The 21,178-nt window shown below is 45.2% G+C and overlaps 1 protein-coding gene across 4 annotated transcripts in view; it reads left to right on the plus strand.

Annotated features, from left to right (window-relative positions):
* ST6GAL1 (ST6 beta-galactoside alpha-2,6-sialyltransferase 1) overlaps positions 1-21,178 on the plus strand; it is a 136,847-nt gene that overhangs the window by 97,323 nt on the left and 18,346 nt on the right. Inside the window, exons 1-3 of one of the 4 annotated variants that reach the window (XM_047788567.1) lie at positions 260-389; positions 516-1,173; positions 9,502-9,599. In XM_047788567.1, coding sequence (XP_047644523.1) covers positions 567-1,173; positions 9,502-9,599 — 705 coding nt within the window. In that variant the 5' untranslated portion in view covers positions 260-389; positions 516-566. Of the gene's footprint in view, positions 1-259; positions 390-515; positions 1,174-8,453; positions 8,540-9,501; positions 9,600-21,178 lie in introns of those variants that run through there. The other 3 variants (XM_047788584.1, XM_047788576.1, XM_047788580.1) reach the window with 3 other exon arrangements.

The following is a 21,178-nucleotide window of genomic DNA, read 5'->3' on the forward strand; positions in this document are numbered from 1 at the left end:
GTAAATTAACTATATTTTAATTAAAAATTTTTTTAAAAAAAGGATGCTGGCCCTTTTTAGGGAGTGTGGGTTTTTGTGATGTAGACCCATCAGTTTTTTCTACCTTTTTCTTTTAGTTTCTCAAGTTATTTATGCCTTCATGGAACAAAGAGTATAAGACTCTAGGAACCGCATGTGTAAGATGTGGTTCCAGATCTCAAGAAGCTCAGAGAGCAGCCAGCGAGCTAGACCAAGACACGTCGAAACTAAGAGTCAGGGTGTGCAAAGGGGTGGTGGGAGGGTCTGTAAAATGCTCAGGGAGGAAGACGGCAGTGTTTGAGGACAGCTTTCTACATTTTAAGCCCAAACTAAGGGTGACTTTTGGAGAGTTGCTGCAGATTGTGGACCTGGTAGGAGTGACATCTGGGCTAGAATTCAATGCTTGTCACTCTAAAGCCATTGCTCAGCCCATCATTACTTTCAGATTTTCTTTATATCTTTTTTTTTTTTTTTTCCTTGTCTCACTCTTATTTCAGGCCTGCTTTCCTGCTCAGGACAGAGTGGTTTCCTTGAACACATCTTTCATTATGATTCACACCAGCTTGAAGAAAAAATTCAGCTGCTGCCTGCTGGTCTTTCTCCTGTTTGCGATCATTTGTGTGTGGAAGGAAAAGAAGAAAGGGAGTTACTATGAGTCCCTTAAATTGCAAACCAAGGAGCTCCAGGTGCTGAGGAGTCTGGAGAAACTGACTGCAGGGTTTGGCTCCCAGTCTGCATCCTCCAGCGGCACCCAGAACACCCAAAGAGGCAGCCAGGCCCTCGGCAGTCCCAGTAGCCCAGCCAAGGCCAAGCCAGAGGCCAGCTTCCAGGTGTGGAACAAGGACAGCTCTTCCAAAAACCTTATCCCTAGGCTGCAAAAGATCTGGAAGAATTACCTGAGCATGAACAAGTATAAAGTGTCCTACAAGGGGCCAGGGCCCGGTGTTAAGTACAGTGCTGAGGCCCTGCTTTGCCACCTCCGGGACAATGTGAACGTTTCCATGGTAGAAGCCACAGATTTTCCCTTCAATACCTCTGAGTGGGAGGGTTACCTGCCAAAGGAGAACATCAGGACCAAGGCCGGGCCGTGGGGCAGGTGTGCTGTCGTCTCATCAGCGGGATCTCTCAAGTCCTCCCAACTGGGTCGAGAAATAGGTGGGTTCTGGGGTGTTTCAACGGTTATCTGAGTAGCCAGAGCCCACTTGGAGCATCTGGGCATAGGGACGGGACAGGGGACTGGGGGTGTGGCTCCATGGGATGGGCAGATTGGGCCTGGATCAGTGTTTTTCAGCTGTCCTTCAAGAGTCAGAGGTTCCATGGGGGCCACTGAGAGAATGAGGAGCCAGTCTTCCAGCATCTTGATCAATTAGAATAGCTTTATTCTTGTCTGTCTTAAACCCAGGTGTTGTGCAGAAGACTTTATTTAAAAAGAAAGTTCCACTGCTCTCAATAAGCAAAAGTCTACACTGGTATTTAAAGATATTTAAAGCATAGGTCTCTACTTTAGCTTTGGGTCCTGAAGTTCTGTACATCTACTGATTAATTAGCAACTAACTGTTTCTTTTGGCCTCCAATATCTGGGTAATTTTTGGTTTTTCTTTTTGAAAATGGGGGAGTGTAGATCAACTTCAGGAGGTTCATGAATCCCTAAAATCATGTGCAAAAATAGGGCTGATTAGGTGTGTGTTTGATGTGTGTGTATATGTGTAATCAGTCTGCTTTTTTCCAAAGATAGAGTCCACAGCTTTCAGTTGCTTCTCAGAGGGGGCTGTGACCCCCACAAAAGGTTAAAAATCAATAGTCAGAATATATCAATTTGCTTTTCTTGTCTTCTTTGTCTTCTTTTCTTTTCTTTTTTTTTTTTTTTTTTAAGGGCCACACTTGCGGCATATGGAAGTTCCCAGGCTGAGGGTCGAATCTGAGCTGTAGCTACCAGCCTACACCACAGCCACAACTACGCAGGATCTGGGCAGTGTCTTTGACCTACACCTCAGCTCACAGCAATGCCGGCTCTTTAACCCACTGAGCGAGGCAAAGGATCAAACCCACATCCTCATAGATACTAGTCAGGTTTGTTACCGCTGAGCCGTGACAGGAACTCAATTTGCTTTTCTTGAAATCCTTCACAGTTTCTGCTTTTTTTTTTTTCTTTTTTCTTTTTACGGCCATACCTACAGCATTTAGAGGTTCCCAGGCTAGGGGTCGAATCTGAGCTACAGCTGCCAGCCTACACCACAGCCACAGCAACACAGGATCCCAGCCGCGTCTGCGACCTACACCACAGCTCATGGCAACACCAGATCCTTAACCCACTGAGTGAGGCCAGGGATCGAACCTGCAACCTCATGGTTCCTAGTTGGATTTGTTTCCACTGCGCCATGACAGGAACTCTGAAATCCTTCGCAGTTAATAGAGATATATATATTAGGGATAAATTAGGCATTTGGGATTAACAGATACACACTACTATGTTGAAAATAGGTAATCAACAAGGACCTATTGTGCAGCACAGGGAACTGTATTCAATGCTTCATAATAACCTATCTGGGAAAAGAACTGGAAAAAGTGATTCCATTTTTAAAAAGTAATTCAGTTTATCTGCATCACTGTGCTATACACCTGAAACTAACACAACACTGTGAATCAACTGTACTTCAATTCAAAAAATAAACTTAAAAAATCAATTAAAAATATTGGAAGTTTATCCAGATTGATAAACATGTGTACCACACAGTGCTATGGATTTGCTTAAGTCTCCTGAAGGATTTCCTGTATTTTGAGAGAATGTGTTTTCCATTAGTGTGAAATGAATCAGGCTAAAGAAAGCAAAGCACAGGAAGCCTCGCTCTTCTGTCAGGCTCTGGAAGGTGCTGGAGCAGGTGAGGTCATATGTCTCCTTTTTTATTTCCTTCGTGTGACTGCCAGGAAAAATGGTCTGAAACCAAGCACAGGCTCTCAAAAGAAGAAAAGTAGTCCCAAATTGGATCCTCTAGAGCAGAAAGAAGTGGTGAGATCACATTTTATATGTCCCCAATAGGCAACACTTTGGAATAAAAGCTGCCAAGATAACCAGCCCCACCCCAACTTTTGCTTTTGCTTTTTTGGTTTCTTTTGGACTTCGTTTTCTAGAAACAGAATATAATTGGGCTTTGTTCATCCATAATGGAGTGAAATGTCTTTCTTTCTACCCCATGTTTGCTCTTTAATGGGAGTGTTTAGAATATTCCAGCTGTTAGCTGATCCCTTTCTTCAAGTCATCCCTGTCTGCCTGGCGGGGATTGTGTTGAAGTTTCAGGCAGAGCCTACTACTTCCACGAACTGGAACTATAATCTTTATTTGTGGGCACATCATAAAACTTTGGAGCCATTTATCCAAACATTAATTAAAGTAGTCTTTTCTATAGACCGCAGTTATAATTTCAAGTATATGTTTCCACGGAAGCACTTTGATCCTGAGAGCTAATGAAAACTGCATGCTAGACTTCAAATGTTCTTCCTTTTATAAGGTGTTTCTTTTACCTTCCTTTTATAGGGTATTTCTTAAGGTCTAGCATATACTTTCAGAAATTCATTCATGTATTCTTTTATTCATTTGTGAATTTGTCAACAATGCCAAAAAGGAACTTAGACTATAAAGAAGAAAGTGAAAGGAAAGGCCCTTTGTTAAAGGCCTCCGAGCTTGCCAGACACAACGCCTTCCCACCACACCTGGAATTTGCCTAGCTTGTTCCCAGCTGTTGAACATATCAGATGGTTTCAAATTGTTTGCTCTTATAAATAACACTGCCAATGAAGTTTTTGTGAAGGTTACTTAAGTGACTGCTGCTGACACCCGAAGGGGAAATATCCTCAGGATCTAGGATAGGGGCTCGAAGACCAAAGAAAGACAGGTTTTAAGGCTCATTTTTTTTTTTTTCCTGGTCCATTACAAAATTGTTTACCAGAGGGTTTATAATAATGTGTTATGTCTCCAGAGGTCCCACAAACCAGCCAGTGGTGGGCAGAGTCATTGTCATTTGATTTTGATATGTATATGTATAAAGTATCTCAGATTTGTTTGAATATTTATGTCAAGCAATAACATTTTAAAAATTCTATAACTCATAGGAGTAACAGTTGTTGTGCACTTGCTGTGTTCCTGACAAGTCTTGCTCTTTTAATCCTTCCAGTAATCCTATGAGGTCATATGATTATTGTTCCCATTTTACTGATGAGCTAAGTGGTGATGCTCAGAGAGGTGACACAACTGGGTAATAGCAGACTGGGGCTTGATACTGGGGTGTTTGACTCCAAGGCCCCCACGCTTAGCCTAACTTCTGCTCTTGCTTCTCATGGCAACTGCAACTTTATAATAATGGATGAACCCTTGCCAGGTTAAAATAATCCCTTGGTATTCTTGCTGATTTGCTCACCTAGAAGAAAGGAGAAGTGTATTCTGAGATGAGGCAGAGGCTGCATGGGGAAAAAGTGCAGAGTATGTTTAAGCATCATGAATAATCCTATTTGGCTGGGAGGTGGGGCCCCATAGGGGGAAGAGGGCTGAGGAATAAGGTCAGAAAGGTAGCTGGGGATCAGTTCTTAAGAGAACATTGATGGTCGGTCATGATGAAGAGTTTGGATTTTGTTCTTTAAGCCATGGAGAGCCCTAGAATGCTTTTGAGTAAGCAAGTGATGGGATATGTGTCTTTTGTAGAGATTTCTTATTTCTCCGAGTCCACTTCTCTATGGGGACTGCTGTATAGTCTCTCTGCTGTTAGGCTGTTGCCACACGCAAGTGAGAGGGGCCAGGCCTGTTGAGCAATGGTCTGATCTGAGAGGCATCTTGAGGTAGAAGATACAGGATTTGGTTTTAACTGGAAAGGACCTTGAGTGAGAGGCAGGAGCCAGGGTCTCTGGCCTGCCAACAGGCTATGTCCTGTCACAGGGGAGCCTGCTTCTGCAGGAGGACAGACTTCCTCTCAGGTGTGCTGAGCCTGAGGTGTTTGCCAAATTCCCTGGCCAGATATCTGTGCGATTGGGCATTGGCTTCCAGGAAAGGGTCAGGGTGGGAGATCGGATTGAGAAGTCATTGTACCAAGGAGAGCGTTGTAGCCCAGGAAAGAGGACTGATGAGAAAACTGGGAAAAAATTTACATTTGAAGGACAGGGAAGAAGAAGGACGAGCAAAAAATAAAATTCAGAAGGTCCAATGAATGAGAAGGGCTGAAAGAGAAGTGGGTGGTACCATATGATGGAAAGCAATGGGGGATGGAGTTTGGGCATATTTGGGGGCAGATGGAGTTCTTGGGCAGAGGATTGCTGGGAAGACACCCTTGGATTAAGTAGCTTAGAGAGCATGGTTGATTGATACAGGGGTCAGCAAACTTCCCATAAAGAGCCAGATGGTGAATATTTTTGGCTCGGAGGACATAATAGTGTCTCTCACAATAATGCAACTCTCCTATTCTGGTGTAAAATCAGCCATAGACAGTAGTAAATGAATGTACTTGGCTATGTTCCAATAAAACTTTATCTACAAGCGTGGGACAGGTCAGATTTGGCCTGCAAGCCATAGTTTGCCAGCCCTGAGCTGTAGCATATCTAGTTTTCCTAACCAGAATCAGAATGTAGTCTTCTATAAATGGTTATATGATCCATTAATCTAATCGGAAAATATAAAACATATCTGGTTCAAAAATGGATAAAATTTCTTGCACCGTAATTTCTAGCTATTTAGAGTTACACCTGGAGGCAGTAGATTTTGATGTGTTTATGATTGTATTAACGAGCTGATTCTATTGAATTTTCTAGGCATGCTGTCATATCGTGTGATTTAGTTCTTCCTTTTCTAATTTGAATCTTTTTCTGCTTTCCAATTCTAAGTTAAAGAGAAGTGGAAGGGCCCTGTTTTCTACAGCCTTCTCCCTTACAAGGCTTGTTGACGGGGATCCCAGTTGTTGGGGATTTTTCCTGGTGATTTCCTAGAGACCTCTTTGAGTTTGAAATTTTTTTTTGTTTTCAGTAGCGATAGCAAGGGAAACTTGGTAAACAAGGATACTGTCCCCTCTCTTTATGAGCCCAAATTTGGTGACCTGTTTTAAAGTTTTCTTCTTTGATTTTTTAAAAATCTTAGAATAAAATCCCAACTTCATACCTGGCCTCCATAGCCTATATGATCTGCTTTCTGCCAACTTATTTCATTACATCTTTTATTTTCCTTTCTCTCACTTGTGTGCAGCCAAATCCTTACCCTCCTTGGGGTCTTGACACTGCTGCATCTTCTGGCTAGCATTTACTTTTCTGGGCCCTTCCCAGGCCCTGTGGGTCTCAGCTCAGAGGCAGCCCCGGAATCATTCCTCTTTTTAAAGGAGATTCCTTTGGGGTCTCTGTTACACAGCTCAATTTATTTGTGCCACGGTATTTAAAAAGATTTTTTTTTAATGAAGTATAGTTGATTTACAATGTTTCAGGTGTATAGTAAAGTGATTCAGTTATGTGTGTGTGTAATGTATTCTTTTTCAGATTCTTTTCCATTATAGGTTATTATTTTGTGCTATGGTGATAATCACAATCTATAATTATCTTGAATATAGGTGGTTGTGCTTATTTATTGCCTCTCTCCTTGCAGTATGTTTTGAGGTCTTGAGGGGCAAGGACTCTGTTTTTCTCGCTCACAACCATTGTTTCCAACTCCTAGAACTGTGCCTGGCAGAGAGTAGGTGCTTTTTCAGTATTTACTGAAGGAACAAAACCATTCTCCTTTCTCGTGGTCAATACCAAGGACCCATCCTAAGTCTCCTATGTGGGGTGTTCTTCACCTGCCCCCCAAAATCCACTCTTCAACTCTGTGCCCGGGAATTTGAAATCTGGACTGTGTCACCTGGGTGTCCTTGCCCTCTGGCTTTTATTTGGGACCGGACAATAGAAGCACTGGTACAAAAAAAAAATAATAAAATAAAAAAGAAGAAGCATGGTATAACACTGAGAAGAAGAAGATGGAGAGTGAGGCTGGGGTGCCTGTGCCCCCCCCCCACCTCTCTTTGCCAGGTAACCACAGGCTGCTTCTCTCCCTTGACTAAAAGTTTCAGCCCTTTTCAAGCAGCCCTCTCTGTTCCTGAGCCCTACTCACTCCCTTTCCCTTCCAGGCCTGGAAGTCAGAGGGAGGAGAAAGAGAGGTTGGGGTGTTGATTCCCTCTTAGAGCTGCATCCTCCTAAAGGCTGTGGTTTGTGCTAGGGTGGCCTTCGTCCACTCGGGTCTCCGCTCCTCCTGCTGTGTCAGGTGTAGAGGTGGGACTGCTTTCCTGCTGGAGCCAATTCCAGGGTACTGTCCCAATCCTTGGTGAGTTCTACCTTGTTAAACTCTACTTACAACTTTGTAAATAGTTCTTTTTTCCTACTTTCAGTTACTCCATTTGAGCTTGTCATTGCCTCTTGGTCTTTTGGCTAAGATCAAATGCGGAGCTTGTCATGCTTTTCTTTTCTTATTTTGACCACAACCACTCCATGCAGAAGTTTCTGCCCCAGTGATCAAACCTATGCCAGAGCAGTGACCTGACAGTGGTGACAATGCCAGTCCTTAACTCACTGAGCCACCAGGGAACTCCTTATCTTTCTTTTCTACTAAGATGCTCAGATTGATCATTTATTCACCTGTTAAATGGGAACGTCGGCTAAGTGAGTTTCTTTTCTTTTTATATGCATCCATGGCATATGGAAGTTCCTGGGCTAGGGATTGAATCCCAGCTGCATCTGTGCCCACACCCCAGCTGCAGCAATGCTGGATCCTTTAACCCCTGAGCTGGGCTGGGGATAGAACCTGCACCTCCACAGCAACCTGAGCCACTGTGGTCAGATTCCTAACCCTCTGCACTACAGCAGAAACTCCTAAGTGAAACTGCTAATGAATCATTTCTGATTCATGGTCACTTTTGAAAAACTTAATTCCAATAAAATTTTTGCAATCTGAGTTGTGTAAAGATATACTTCCAGCTCTATTTGCAGTTCTGTGTGCCTGTCCTGTAATCTGATAGTGTTTGAACTATGCACGTCTCATGTAACTTTCAAACTATCTTGATAATATTTTGTCCTAGGATTGAGGACAGGGTTGTTTTTGTGAATCAGATGTCTAGATTCCTGAGGTTTTGGATATACATTAGAATTGAGATAAAGGGGGGGCTTTCCTCCTTACTTCTATGGGGAGTCTCCTTTTAGGTCCTCTTATGTTGGGCCAAAATCCACCCCTACCCTTCCCCTGATGCCACCTTTGTGCATGAAGAACAAACCCACACAGAGAGAACTAGAACAACAAAGGATTGGGCTGACCTACAGATTTTGTGCAGATTTCAGCCCTGAGCCAAAGCTTATTTGATCAAAGAGCTTCAGATGAGCTCTCATAGGATCACAGGGCTTCAGGGTTAGGATGGATCTTAGAAGTCATTGCTTCCCTCTCTCATCAGATTGGTCACTGTTGAGCAGAGAATCACCTCCAAGTCTTCCAAACTCTGCTTGAACAGCTACAAGGATAAGGACCAAGAGCTGGGGAGTGAGTAGATTTTGAAAAAAGATGGTGTGTTTGATCTTGGCTGGACTTAAGTCATTGTTTCTGACAAAGAGGTTTGTTGTTGTTGTTTGTTTGCTTGCTTTTTTTACAGCTGCACCTGAGGCATATGGAAACTCCCAGGACAGGGGTCAAATCGAAACTGTAGCTGCCAGCCACAGCCACAACCACAGCAATGCATCTATGACCTACACCACAGCTCATGGCAACACTGGATCCTTAACCCTCTGAGCGAGGCAGGGATTGAACCCACAGCCTCATGGATACTAGCTGGGTTCGTTACTGTTGAGCCAGGATGGGAACTCCAGTTTTGTGGGTTTTTTTTAAAATAGAAAACATGGGGTTTAGTTTAGTTCTATGGCCTCTCATTCCATCACCAGCACCCAGGTCTGTGACCCTTCCTGGGCCTCGGGTTCCTAAATGGAACACATGGGGAGTTGTCTCAGATGCCACAGTGAGTCCCTCCCATTGGCCAAGCACCGTGAGCTTTGCAGAGTGCTATGGGGTGCTTTGCACTGTGGGATAGACCAAGCTTATTGGTAACTTCATTGTTCTGACAGGGATAGAAGTGTGACCTACTAGTAATATTGAGAGAATATATGGTTTGCTCCTCTGGTAACTGGAAGAGTGATTCTACTAGAAGCAGAGCACTGGCCCTGTGCCCGTTTTCCCTGTGCCTGGACACACTGGCATCACTGAATGCATTTCAGGAATACCACCAGGTGGTCCTCTTTAGCCTTTGCCATGGTTGAGCAGACAGGTGGTCATCTCTGTCTGTGAACTTTTCTTGACTGCCCCATACAGACTGGTCATTTCCTCTGGGTGCCCTGACGAGACAAAGACTGGCAAGTAGAATTCTCTTGCCCCGCCCTCCCTCCCGCCAGAACGTCTCCCTCTATGCCCCACTGATGCTCATCACCTGTGTTCTCTTTCCTTGTGGTTTCTAGATGATCATGAGGCAGTCCTGAGGTTTAATGGGGCGCCCACCACCACCTTCCAACAAGATGTGGGCACGAAGACCACCGTTCGTCTGATGAACTCTCAGGTAAAGTTTCTTCTGTGCAGACACTCAGCGAGAGAAGTTTCCTGCCACAGACATGGACAATGCTGGGTAGAGTGAATGCAGAGACCCTGCCTCTCGGTAGCTAAATGATCGTGAAGTTACTTCTGTCTCAGAGAGAGGGGAGAATAATAATACCTCCTCACTGGGTTGTTGTGAGGGATATGTGAGAAAATCCACTGAGTGTGAAGTAGAAAGTATTTCCTAGGAATGCATCCGAGCCATCATCTTAATTACATCCCATGCACTTTCCTGAGTCTTGGATTCCTCAGTTGGAGACAGTGATTCCATGACCCACCCTGGTGCTGTGGTCGTGGGAAAGCCTCGGTGGCATGAGTCTGCATTAATGGAGGTGTCCGGTGCCCAGAGAAAGCCGAGTTCTGCTGTCCCTGTGGCCACAAGGTCACATCCAGAGTGTTGCCTGAGGGACAGCACAGCAGAGAATAGCCAGGACAGAGGAGTGTCGTGAAAAGTAAATGAAGCCATGAATACAGTCATGCTTTATAGCTTTAAAATGTAATGCAAATACTATAAGATAGCATCACTATGTGCCTACATGTAATACGGCATTAGAATTCAGGTATTACCTCATGCATACTCCTAGACAATTAATTTCCTGAAGTATTTCCAGGTAGCATATGCTGGTTTCTCAGCACAAAGGGGAACTTGAGAAATAACTCTTGCCACAAAGTTCTGTTAATAGATTTAATTAGTGGAAAAAACTGAATTCATACATATATCAAAAATAGCAGGATAGGGCTGTAAGCCCATGCCCTTCACCATCATTGACGTTTGTCTTTTTTTCTGAGTATTCCTGTAAGCCTTGGGTGCGTCTGTGTCAGTGCTTAGGCTCCGTGCCCTTTCTATGGGCCCTAGGCTGTTTCAGCTCTTAGCACCAGGAGAACATGTGTGCCCCACCCCCGCCAGGCCCTCACTTCCGTTTCTCTGTCTGAGTGATCTCTTTCCTGCCTGGTCTTCACCACCACCACCACCCACCGATGTTTGTCTTCCTGGCCTTCAGGAACCCAGCAGCTGGGCAGGAGCTGCTTCTGCATGGCCTGCTTTCTGTTTGAGGCCTAGAATCATAGGAACCTTTTCTGAGGGATTTAACTTCTTTGCAAGCGGCCGCCATCTTGTTTTCTTTTCTAACACTTTCATTATTATTTGATGGTGGTGTCATTTTCACACTATAATATCCTCTGGTAGCCTCTAAGTGCTTCTACTGTCTTTGTCCAACCTTGTATCTGGGGTTTTTACATTACTTTTAGGATAAATGATCAGAGGACAGGTTAAAAGAAAGAGATTGGTCAGCACAGGACTCTCTGAAGCAAGGGAACTAGACTTTGAAACATGGGCAGAATCTAGAGAAATAGTAATAGGGAGACATCCAAACAGTGGGACTGGCAGGACAGAGATGCTCAGAAAATGAGGGCATTCGGACAGGCAGGTGGGGTGGGGGTGGGGTCTGGGCTTGCCCTGTGCTAGAGAGGGAGGCCAGGCTGGAGCTTCATGGCTGCTCAGATCTGGGCAAATGTAGAACATCAGGCTTGGGGTTGGGATGAGGTTTTCCTTCTTTCTCCTCTCCCTTCACTTGCCCCAGTCACAGACACCTGGAGCTGGAGGGCTCCTCAGGGAGCATTAAAGCCTGACTTTACTTCTGTGTAAGATAGCACCGAAATATCCAGCAGAAGTGTTTATTTACCCTCCCCTCTCTCCCTCCCTCCTCCCTTCTCTCCCTCCCTTTCCTCCCTCCCTCCTCCCCTCCCCTCTGTCCCTCCTCCCTCCCTCCTCTCTCCCTCTCTCCCTCCTCCCTCCCTTTCCTCCCTCCCTCCTCCATCCTTTTCCTCCCTCCCTCCTCCCCTCCCTCCATCTCTTCCCTCCCTTCCTCCTTCCTCTCTCCCTTCCCTCCCCTCCTCCAATCCTTTTCCTCCCTCCCTCCCCTCTCTCCCTCTTTCTTCCCCCATCTCCTTCCCTCCCTGCTCCCCTCCCTCCCTAACCCAGACATGGACAGTGCTGAGTAGAGTGCACTGGTCACTATAGAGACTCTGCAGGTAGCCTGCCTACAGTTGGAACCTGGCTCTGCCTCTCATTAGCTAAACGATCATGGATAAGTTACTTCTGCCTCTGTAAAGAGGGGAGAAGAATAGTACCTCCTCACAGGGTTGTTATGAGGAATATGTGAGAAGATCCATGCAAAGCATTTAGTAGCTGGTACTTACACAGAAATGTTAGCTACTCTGATAGTTATGTGGGCAGCATGGAGGTGGGTGTGAAGGGTACAATGGGGAGCAAAACAGACTCAGCCTGTGCTCGTGTTACTTAGAGATATAGTCCAGTCCAACAGAGAACCACAAAGGAGCAGGTCGTGATGCTACCAGAGCCCATAAAGGGGAACTTTCCCTAGACAGAGCAGCCAGGAAGAGCAAGGGGGTCATTCTTTGCTGTGTAGGAGGAGTAAGGGTGGTGAGAAGGGTGCAGAAGAGCTCTTCAGAAGGGGCGGCAGCATGGAATGGGGCGGGGGTTGGGGGGGAGGCCACGGATGAAGGGAGTGCAAGGACCTAGGAGGAGGTGGGAGTCTGGGGGCTGTAGAGAGATGAGGCTGGGGGTAAGAAGGAGCCAGGCCACAGTCCTTGCTTTCTTCTCAGAGGCATGACCAGACTTGCATTTTATAGACATCGTTGGCTTCATCTGATCTGTGCAGTGGGTGCGGTGGATGGAGAGACACAATTGGGAGGCTCTTGGAATTGTCTAGACTAGGAACGCTGGCAGTTGCACCCGAGTGGAAATGAAAGTGACTGTGAGAAAGGAACGGATCTCAGGGCTATTTTTATGTGCTGTCGACAGGCACTATCTAGTGTTGGGTTGGGTGTCAGGGGTGAAGTGAGAGGGGCCCCAGGTGCACCTGGGGTTCTGGCTTGTGTAACTGGCCGGCTAGAAGCCAGTGAGACCGGAAGGGGGACTTGGAGATGTTTTGGGTTGTGCAGCATTGGGTCAGGGAGGAGGGAGAAAAAATGTGGTTCTAGGGATGGTTGATCTGAGCTGTCTCTTACGTATCTGTGAAGACAGGTCAAGTAGGCAGTTGTACACATGAGCCTGGAGCTGAGTGGAAAGGTTTGGCTGCAGATGAGGACTGTGAATTGTCCATGTGGCAATGAAACAGCGGGACCAGAGGAGAGCACAAGAGGGAGTGTGGAGAGAGGGGATCCATGCGGGGGCTTGGGTGCTGCTGAGAGACCCGTGTAGATGAAGACTGAAAAGCATCATGCTCTGCTTAGCAAAACAGAGGCCACTGGTAGAGGGGAGGGTGATGAAGCCAGAAGCCAGACTGGAGTTTAGGGAGGAGTAAGTGAGGAAGGCAAGTGTAGAAAGTTCTTTCAAGAAGTCTGACCCTGAAGTGCAGAGAGAAATAGGGCAATAGCTGTAGAGAGTTGACCTTCCAGGGCCAATTTCTGTTCTTTTTTTCCCCCTTTTTCTTTTTAAGGCCACACATGCGGCATATAGAAGTTCCCAGGTTAGGGGTCAAATCGAGATTGCAGCTGCCAGTCTACACCACAGCTCACAGCAATGCTGGATCCTTAACCCACTGAGTGAGTCCAGGGATCGAACCCGTGTTGGGTTCCTTACTAGGGAGCCACAGTGGAAACTCCTGTTCTTTTTTAGGTTGGAGAGAACTGAATATGTTTAGAAGTCAATGGAAAGACAGTTACAGAGTTCCCATCATGGCTCAGCAGTTAACGAACCCAACTAGTATCCACGAGGTTGCGGGTTCGATCCCTGGCCTTGCTCAGTGGGTTAAGGATCCTGCGTTGCCATGAGCTGTGGTGTAGGTCAAGACTTGGCTTGGATCTGGCTTTGCTGTGGCTGTGCTGTAGGCCGGCAGTTGTAGCTCTGATTTGACCTCTAACCTGGGAACCTCCATATGCTGCAGCCCTAAAAAGACCAAAAAAAAAAAAAAAAAAGGACAAAATGGTATTTTAAGTATATTTTATCAAAAAGGAGATTTGAGTAAAGAAAGGTTGAAATTGTCAATGAGGGAGTTCCCGTCGTGGCACAGCAAAAACAAATCCGACTAGGAAGCATGAGGTTGCGAGTTTGATCCCTGGCCTCGTTCAGTGGGTTAAGGATCCCATGTTGCCATGAGGTGTAGTGTAGGTCAAAGACATGGCTTGAATCTGGTGTTGCTGTGGCTATGGTGTAGGCTAGCAGCTGCAGCTCTGATTAGACCCCTGGCCTGGGAACCTCCATATGCCTCAGGTGCGGCCCTGAAAAAAACAAAACAAAACAAACAAACAAAAAAACAAAGAAATTGTCAATGAGGAGAGTGGAGGAGGGAGAATGGAGTTAGGGTCTCCAGGCCATGCCGGCCAATTTGAGCCTGGGGAGCATGGATGCAGAGAGAAATCAAGCTCTGTGTGCTCAGGGGTCCTATGATCTGCAGACCAGCCAGTTGGCAGCTGCAATCAAGAGCGGAAGCATGCAGGGAGGCTGCACACTCTCCTGGATTCCGGAGGCCCGACCCCACCCCCACCCCCACGCCCACCCCCGGCAACTCTTCAGGTGTTTAGTTAAGAACTGAACCTCAGTCCTCAAAGAGTCTGAAACTGTAATGTCCAGAAATTACTCTCCTGCATATATATCCAAAGAAAATGAAAGCACTGCTTTGAAAAGTTATGTGCACTTCAGTGTTCATGGCGTTATTTACAATAGCCAAGTATGGAAGCAACCTAAGTGTCCATTAACAGATGAATGGATAAAGAAGGTGTGGGGTGTGTATACACTGGAACACTACTCAGCCAATGAAACTCTGCCATTTGCAACAACATGAATGAACTAGGAGGGTCTTATGCTAAATGAAATTAGTATAACAGAGAAAGACAAATACTATGATCTCACTTATATGTGGAATCTAAAAAACAACAAACTAGTGATTATAATGAAAAGGAAACAGACTCACAAATATAGAAAACAAACCAGTGGTTACCAGTGGGGAGAAGGACTGGGGGGAGGGGCAAGTTAAATGTAGGGGATTAAGAGATACAAACTCATAGTGGTTTTGATTTGCATTTCTCTAATAGTGATGTTGAACACCTTTTCATGTGTTTTTTGGCCACCTGTATGTCTTCTCTGGAGAATTGTCTGTTTAGATTTTCTGCCCATTTTTTTTATGGGGTTGTGTGTTTTTTTTGGTATTGAGCTGTAGAAGGTGTTTATAAGTTTTGGAGGTCAATCCCTTGTCAGTTGATTCATTTGCAAAGATTTTCTCCCATTCTGTGGGTTGTCTTTTCATTTTGTTTAGGGTTTCCTTTGCTGTGTAGACACTTTTAAGTTTAATTAAGTCCCATTTGATTATTTTTGTTTTTATTGTCATTACTCTAGGAGGTGGATCTGAGAAGATATTGCTCTGGTTTATGTTGGAGAATCTGTCCTATGTTTTCCTCTAAGAGTTTTATAGTATCTGGTATTATATTTAGGTCTTTAGTCCATTTTGAATTTATTTTTGTGCATGGTGTTAGGAGTGTTCTAATTTCATTCTTTTATATGTGTCTGTCTAGTTTTCCCAGCACCACTTATTGAAGGGGCTGTCTTTTCTCCACTGTATATCTTTGCCTCCTTTGTCATAGATAAGTTGATGTAGGTGTGTGGGTTTAATTCTGGGCTTTCTATCCTGTTCCACTGATCTATATTTCTGTCTTTGTGTCAGTACCATATGGTTTTGATCAGTGTAGCTTTGTAGTATAAATACTGACTCCCAGTCTTTGAAAAACTTGTGGTTTCCAAAGGAGACAGGTTCGGGGGGTGGGGGGATGTGCTGGAGGTTTGGGATGGAAGTGCTATAAAATTGGGTTGTGATGATCATTGTACAACTATAAATGTAATAATATTCATTAAAAAGGATACAAACTACACATATATATATATAGAATAAATAAGCTACAAGGAATACTGTACAGCACAGAGAATATAACCAGTACTTTATAATAAATGGAGTATAACCTTTAAAAATTGTGAATCACTATGTTGTATACTTGAAATTTATACATTATTCTAAATCAACTATATCTCAATAAAGGAAAAGAAATTAAGCCAAGGTAAAGTTGACTTGGAATTAAGAGACAGACCTTAATCATTTTCTCCCTTAGCACTTCCTATGTGAGTGAAGTGAGCAAACTGCTTTATCTTTCTGAGACTCAAGTCTCTTATCGGTAAAGGAAGTCAGAAAATTTACCATGTAGGGTCTTTGTAGGATCCACTGAGATTGCTGAGTGTGGGGCATGCCTCTTAGAGGCCCGTGTGCTGCAGCAAGGGCTGGTAAAGGGTGGCCGTGGTTACCAGTGCAGCGTGAGGGCCTGCCTCTGTCTGCAGAGGGGTCGCCGTGCCTGCCCATATCTCTGGGAGGCAGGTCTCCAGTCCCCCAGACCCGATGCAGCCAGCCTGGGGCCGCTTTGGAGCTGCCCAGCAGAAGGGAGAAAATGAAAGGATAATTTTCAGGAAAAAGCATGCTCATGACTATCATACAGATAGAGTCTCTTCTATTCGTGCGAGAGAACCACGCAGACATGATAACCAGTTAAGAGGACAAGTTAAAATTTGAATACAGGAATGAAACTGTTTTTTCCCTAAGGTGGACAGGAGGAGGGAATTTAATTGAAACTATGGGGCAAAAGGGAATAAGCCTGTTAGTAGTCAGCTATGCCTTACAAAGAGCTGCAAAACAGCTCCCTAGGGATCAGCATCTGATAAAGAGGAAGGGTGTGCTGAGAAGGTGCATAGTTTTCTCCTGAGTAGGGCATTTTTTCCAGTGCTCCCTCTGCCAGGCCTGAGAGGGGGGTGGCTGACTTCCCAGGGTACACTGTCCACTGTCAAGAAAGCCCTTCCCTGTCCTGCTAGGGCGGGGCGGGGGCTGGGGGGGGTACTCCTCCCTCCCCATTCTCCTTCTTCCCCTTCTGTAAGTGTCACTAAACATCCAGCCTGTTCCTTTAACACTGGTCCTGGGCAGCCCCTTGACCTTGCTCCTGGTGACACTGACTTGCGACTGACTCCCTTCTTCTATTATTGCCCTTTCTCATCTTGATACTCTGGGAGGCTGGGGGTCTGTCTCGTTTCTCTTTTGTCTTGGTTGGCTATCCCAGCTGTTTCATGTCTGTTTCTGAGCAAACGGAGTCCCCACTCTGATGCCCAGATAGCACTCTGGAGTCGCTGGAGGAATGGCTGTGGTTGGGACAGCTAGCTGTGCCCTCGAGGAGCTCATTCCCTTCCCCATGGAGCACTCCTCTGGACACCAGCTGTCTTCTGACGGTAGCTGGGCCTGGGTTGGTTTGTTCAGCTCCCAGCCTCCTCACAGGCAGAGGACAGCCTTTTTTATGCATCTGGCCTGTGACAAAGCCCTGGGGAACAAAGAGGTGGTTTCTCATCCAGAAGATGGGTTTTTACAGAGGACAGTGTCACACTGTGAAGTTTCAGCAGATCTATTTAGGCATGTATGGGCCAGGTGCTATTTTGAGATTCAACAGGAAAGCTATGTATATCTAAATCTGGGTCTTTAAATAAATTCAATTCTGACTTGTAAGTGTAAGAAGGTTTGTGAGGTGGAGTTCCCATAGTGGCGCAGTGGAAACAAATCCGACTAGGAGCCATGAGGTTGCAATCCCTGGCCTCGCTCAGTGGGTTAAGGATCTGCCGTTGCCATGAGCTGTGGGGTAGGTCACAGACACAGCTCAGATCTGGCGTTGCTGTGGTGTAGGCTGGCGACTACAGCTCCAATTGGACCCCTAGCCTGGGAACCTCCATATGCCGGCCCTTAAAATACAAAAACAACAACAACAACAACAAAAAAAAACATTTGCGAGGTGATGCTGAGCCCCAGCAGCACCCGGTGGCTGGCTTCCTCAGATGCCCTTGTCCAGGATGGGGAGAGAAAAACTGCATCCTGAGCAGAGTGATAGAGCATGCTGACTGGACTTCACCCTGGGGGGCTCCCAGATCACTTAATGGAACTTACCCTGAGATAACAGCTGGTACCACTTATTAAATACTTCTACTATCTATGTATGATAAGACCTGTCTTATCATATTTGATCTTCATGACAACCCTGTGAGCTGTGGGCACCAAACACCATTTCACTCGAGGACACTAAGGCTCAAAGTGTTTAAGTGAGTTGCTCATGGTAGCACAGAAACCCAGCAATCAAGGTGGATTTGGATCTAGGTATGTTTGCTGGTGGTACTTCCATACCCCTAAGCTTTCTTTAAGTTTTTCCAAGTAACCGATATTTTTCAGACCCAGAGAAGGAGCTTGACTTGATGATATTGGACTCAGGGTGCCTTCTTAATCCAAAGCTCTGGTCATAAGTGGTTTTCAATATGTCAGAACTGCTCCTGATCTTCTTTGCCTTGTAGCCCATCTGTCTGGTGTGCAGCCAGCTACCTAGATTCCATCCAGTCAATCAAATAAGCACCCACCAGACCCTTCCTAGTATGGGGAAGAGCAGGAGAATGAAGTGTTCTCCTCATAAGGGCTTCCCTTTAGCTGAAGAGAAAAAGACACCCTTACCCAGCCCCTTGACAACACACAGGCGTGTGCGCGCACACGCACACACACACAAACACACACACACGCAGAGCCAGTAAAGGTGCAGTGCAGAAGCAGGGTATATATTTTTTTCTATGATTTGACTGTTATAGGTACCTCATGCAAGTGGAACTATGCAGTATTTGCTCTGGGTCTGGTTTATTTCACTTAGTATAATGTCCTCCAGGTTCATCCATGTTGTCAGACTTGGTAGAATTTCCTACTTTTTTGAGGCTGAGTAATATTTCATAGAGATAGACTGTTGAATGGTGGTTGCCTGGGGTAGAGGGGGAGATTGAGAGTTGCTGGCCAATGGGTATAAAGTTTCAACTCTACAGGATGAACAAGTTCTAGAGATCTGTTCTATGACACTGTGCCTCTAGTTACCAGTACCGTATTTCACACTGAAAAATTTGTTAAGAGGGCAGATCTCATGTTAAGCATTTCCCACTGCAATTACAAAAAAGAAAAAAAAAAGCCGGGGAGTTCCCATTGTGGCTCAGCGGAAACCAATCTGACTAGTATCCAGGAAGACACAGGTTTGATTCCTGGCCTCACTCAGTAGGTTAAGGATCCAGCATTGCTGTTAGCTGTGGTGTAGGCTGCAGACATTGCTTGGATCTGGCATTGCTGTGGCTGTGGTGTAGGCTGGCAGTTACAGCTCAGATTCAGCCCCTTGCCTGAGAACTTCCACATACCTCAGGTATGGCCCTAAAAAATAAATAAATAAATAAATAAAATCAAGGTGTACTGTGAGGTGGGGCTGTACCCCCTGACCTGAAAGTTTGGACCAGGCAAAAGCAATCTTTAGCATGGAGTTCTTGCTGTGAGGGAACAACCGACTCTAGGAGGGAACATTCAAATCCTATATTTAGGTGGTGGAAAAGAGCTATCTTTGAAATAACCTCTTATCTGATCTTACACCCTATTTCAAAATAGCTCAGCCACCATCCACAACCAGTGCTTACATCAGCATCTCACTCAACTGTAAAATGTCTACACTTTGAGGTGATTTGCTAGGAATTTTTGCATCTATGTTCATGAGGGATATAGGTTCAAAACTTTCCTTTTTCGTAATGTCTGTCTGAATTTTTGATATCTGAGTAATGCTGTCATTGTCAAGTGATTGAGAATTGTTCCCCTAAAATCTTTTGGAAGAGTCTGTGTAGAACTGGTATTACTTTTTTCTAGAATGCTTGGTAGAGTTCACCAGTAAAGCCATCTGGGCCTAGGATTTACCCTGTGGGAAGGTTTTTAGCTACAAATTCAATTTCTTTAATAGATATAGTTATTTGTGTTACTTGTTTCTTCTTGACTTCTTGAGCTTTGGTGGTCTGTATCTTTCAAGAAATGTGTTCATTTCTTTGAAGTTATTGGATTTGTTAGCATAAAGTTGTTCATAACATTCCCTCATTATCCTTCTAATACCTATGGAATCGGCCCTGATATCTGAGGTGATGTGACAGCCTTGCCTCTGAGGTGATCCAAATGGTCCCGGAAATCCCAGGGCTGAAAAGGGCTCTTGAGACCCACTAGCCATTCATTCACTCCAGAACGAGTTACCGATCACCTACTCCATGCCAGACTTTGTGAGCAGAGCTAGAACTCAGTTGCCAACAACAGCAAAACAGAAACAGACATGCTCCCTGCCCTCGTGAAGCCCAGCGTCTTGCCTTTTCATTTCATTTTGCAAATGAGATAACTGAGGCCTGAGAAGAGAAGGTGACCTGCAAGGCTGCTGTGCAGGCTGCAGCCCTCCTACCAGTTGGCCTGGGGCTCTTCCCCAGCTCTGGTGACTGCCTCCAAGTCCGTGTTTCTTGCTCCCATCATCTTATCTACCCATCTCAATTGCTGCCTTGCTCTCCTTCTATGAGAGGAGACATTTCTTGTCTGTTCTTCTGTTCTGTTCGATGATATGCCCAGAATAATGCCCATTACATAACAGATGTGCAACAAATATTTACTGAATGAAGTACAGTCCAGAGAATCTTCTGCTCACTCAATGGATTGCCTCCAAACTTCCTCCATTTTTTAGAACTTTTTAGCTGGAAATACCTAAAAACCTCCAGAAAAGACAATAATGTGACTAATACAAAGAATGCTGGGAGTTCCCTTTGTGGCTCAGCAGTTAAAGAACCTGACTAGGATCCATGAGGGTGTGTGTTTGATCCTTGCTTGGTGCTTAGGGATCTGGCATTGCTGTGAGCTGTGCTGCAGATCACAGGTGTGGCTTGCATTTTGCATGCCTGTAGCTGTGGCTGTGGCCAGCAGCTGCAGCTCTGTTTTGCCCCCTAGCCTGGGAACTTCCATATGCCACGGGTGTGGCCCTAAAAAGCAGGGGGAAAAAAGAAAAGGAAGAGAGACCAGAGCTCCCTCTCCCTCTGCCATGTGAGGACACAGTGAGAAAGTGGCCATCTGCAAGCCAGGAGAAGGGCCCTCAACAGGAATCAAAACAGCTGGCACCTTGACCTGGGACTTCCCAGCCTCCAGAACTATGAGATGTCAGTATCTGTTGTGTAAGCTACCCAGTCTGTGGCATTTTGTTATAGCAGCCTGAGCAGACTGAGAGATTTTTTGGTACTGAGAAGTAGAGTGCTGCTGTAACAAGTACCTAAAAATGTGGAAGTGGTTCTGGAACTGGGGAACCAGTAGAAGCTGGAGGAGTTTTGAAGGGCATGCTAGAAACACAGACATAGTGGGACATTCTGGAGAGGACTCAGAAAAGAGGAGAGCTGGAGAGAAAGCTTCTATCTTTTTAGAGAAGACAAATAATCATGAACAGGATGTTGGCAGAAATAGGGATGACAAAGGCCACTCTGGTGCAGTCCCTGATGGAAATAACATGTTATTGAACAATGGAGAAAAATTGCTGCTTGTTACCGAGTGGCAAAGAACTTGGCTGAACTGCAACCTAATGTTTTATGGAAGGTCAAACTTGCTAGTGAAGAAATTGGATAATTAGCTGAGCAATTTTAAAACAAAGTGTTAAAGGAGT

The sequence above is a fragment of the Phacochoerus africanus genome, chromosome 1 (assembly GCF_016906955.1).
Source record: "Phacochoerus africanus isolate WHEZ1 chromosome 1, ROS_Pafr_v1, whole genome shotgun sequence".
NCBI classification, from domain to species: Eukaryota; Metazoa; Chordata; class Mammalia; order Artiodactyla; family Suidae; genus Phacochoerus; species Phacochoerus africanus.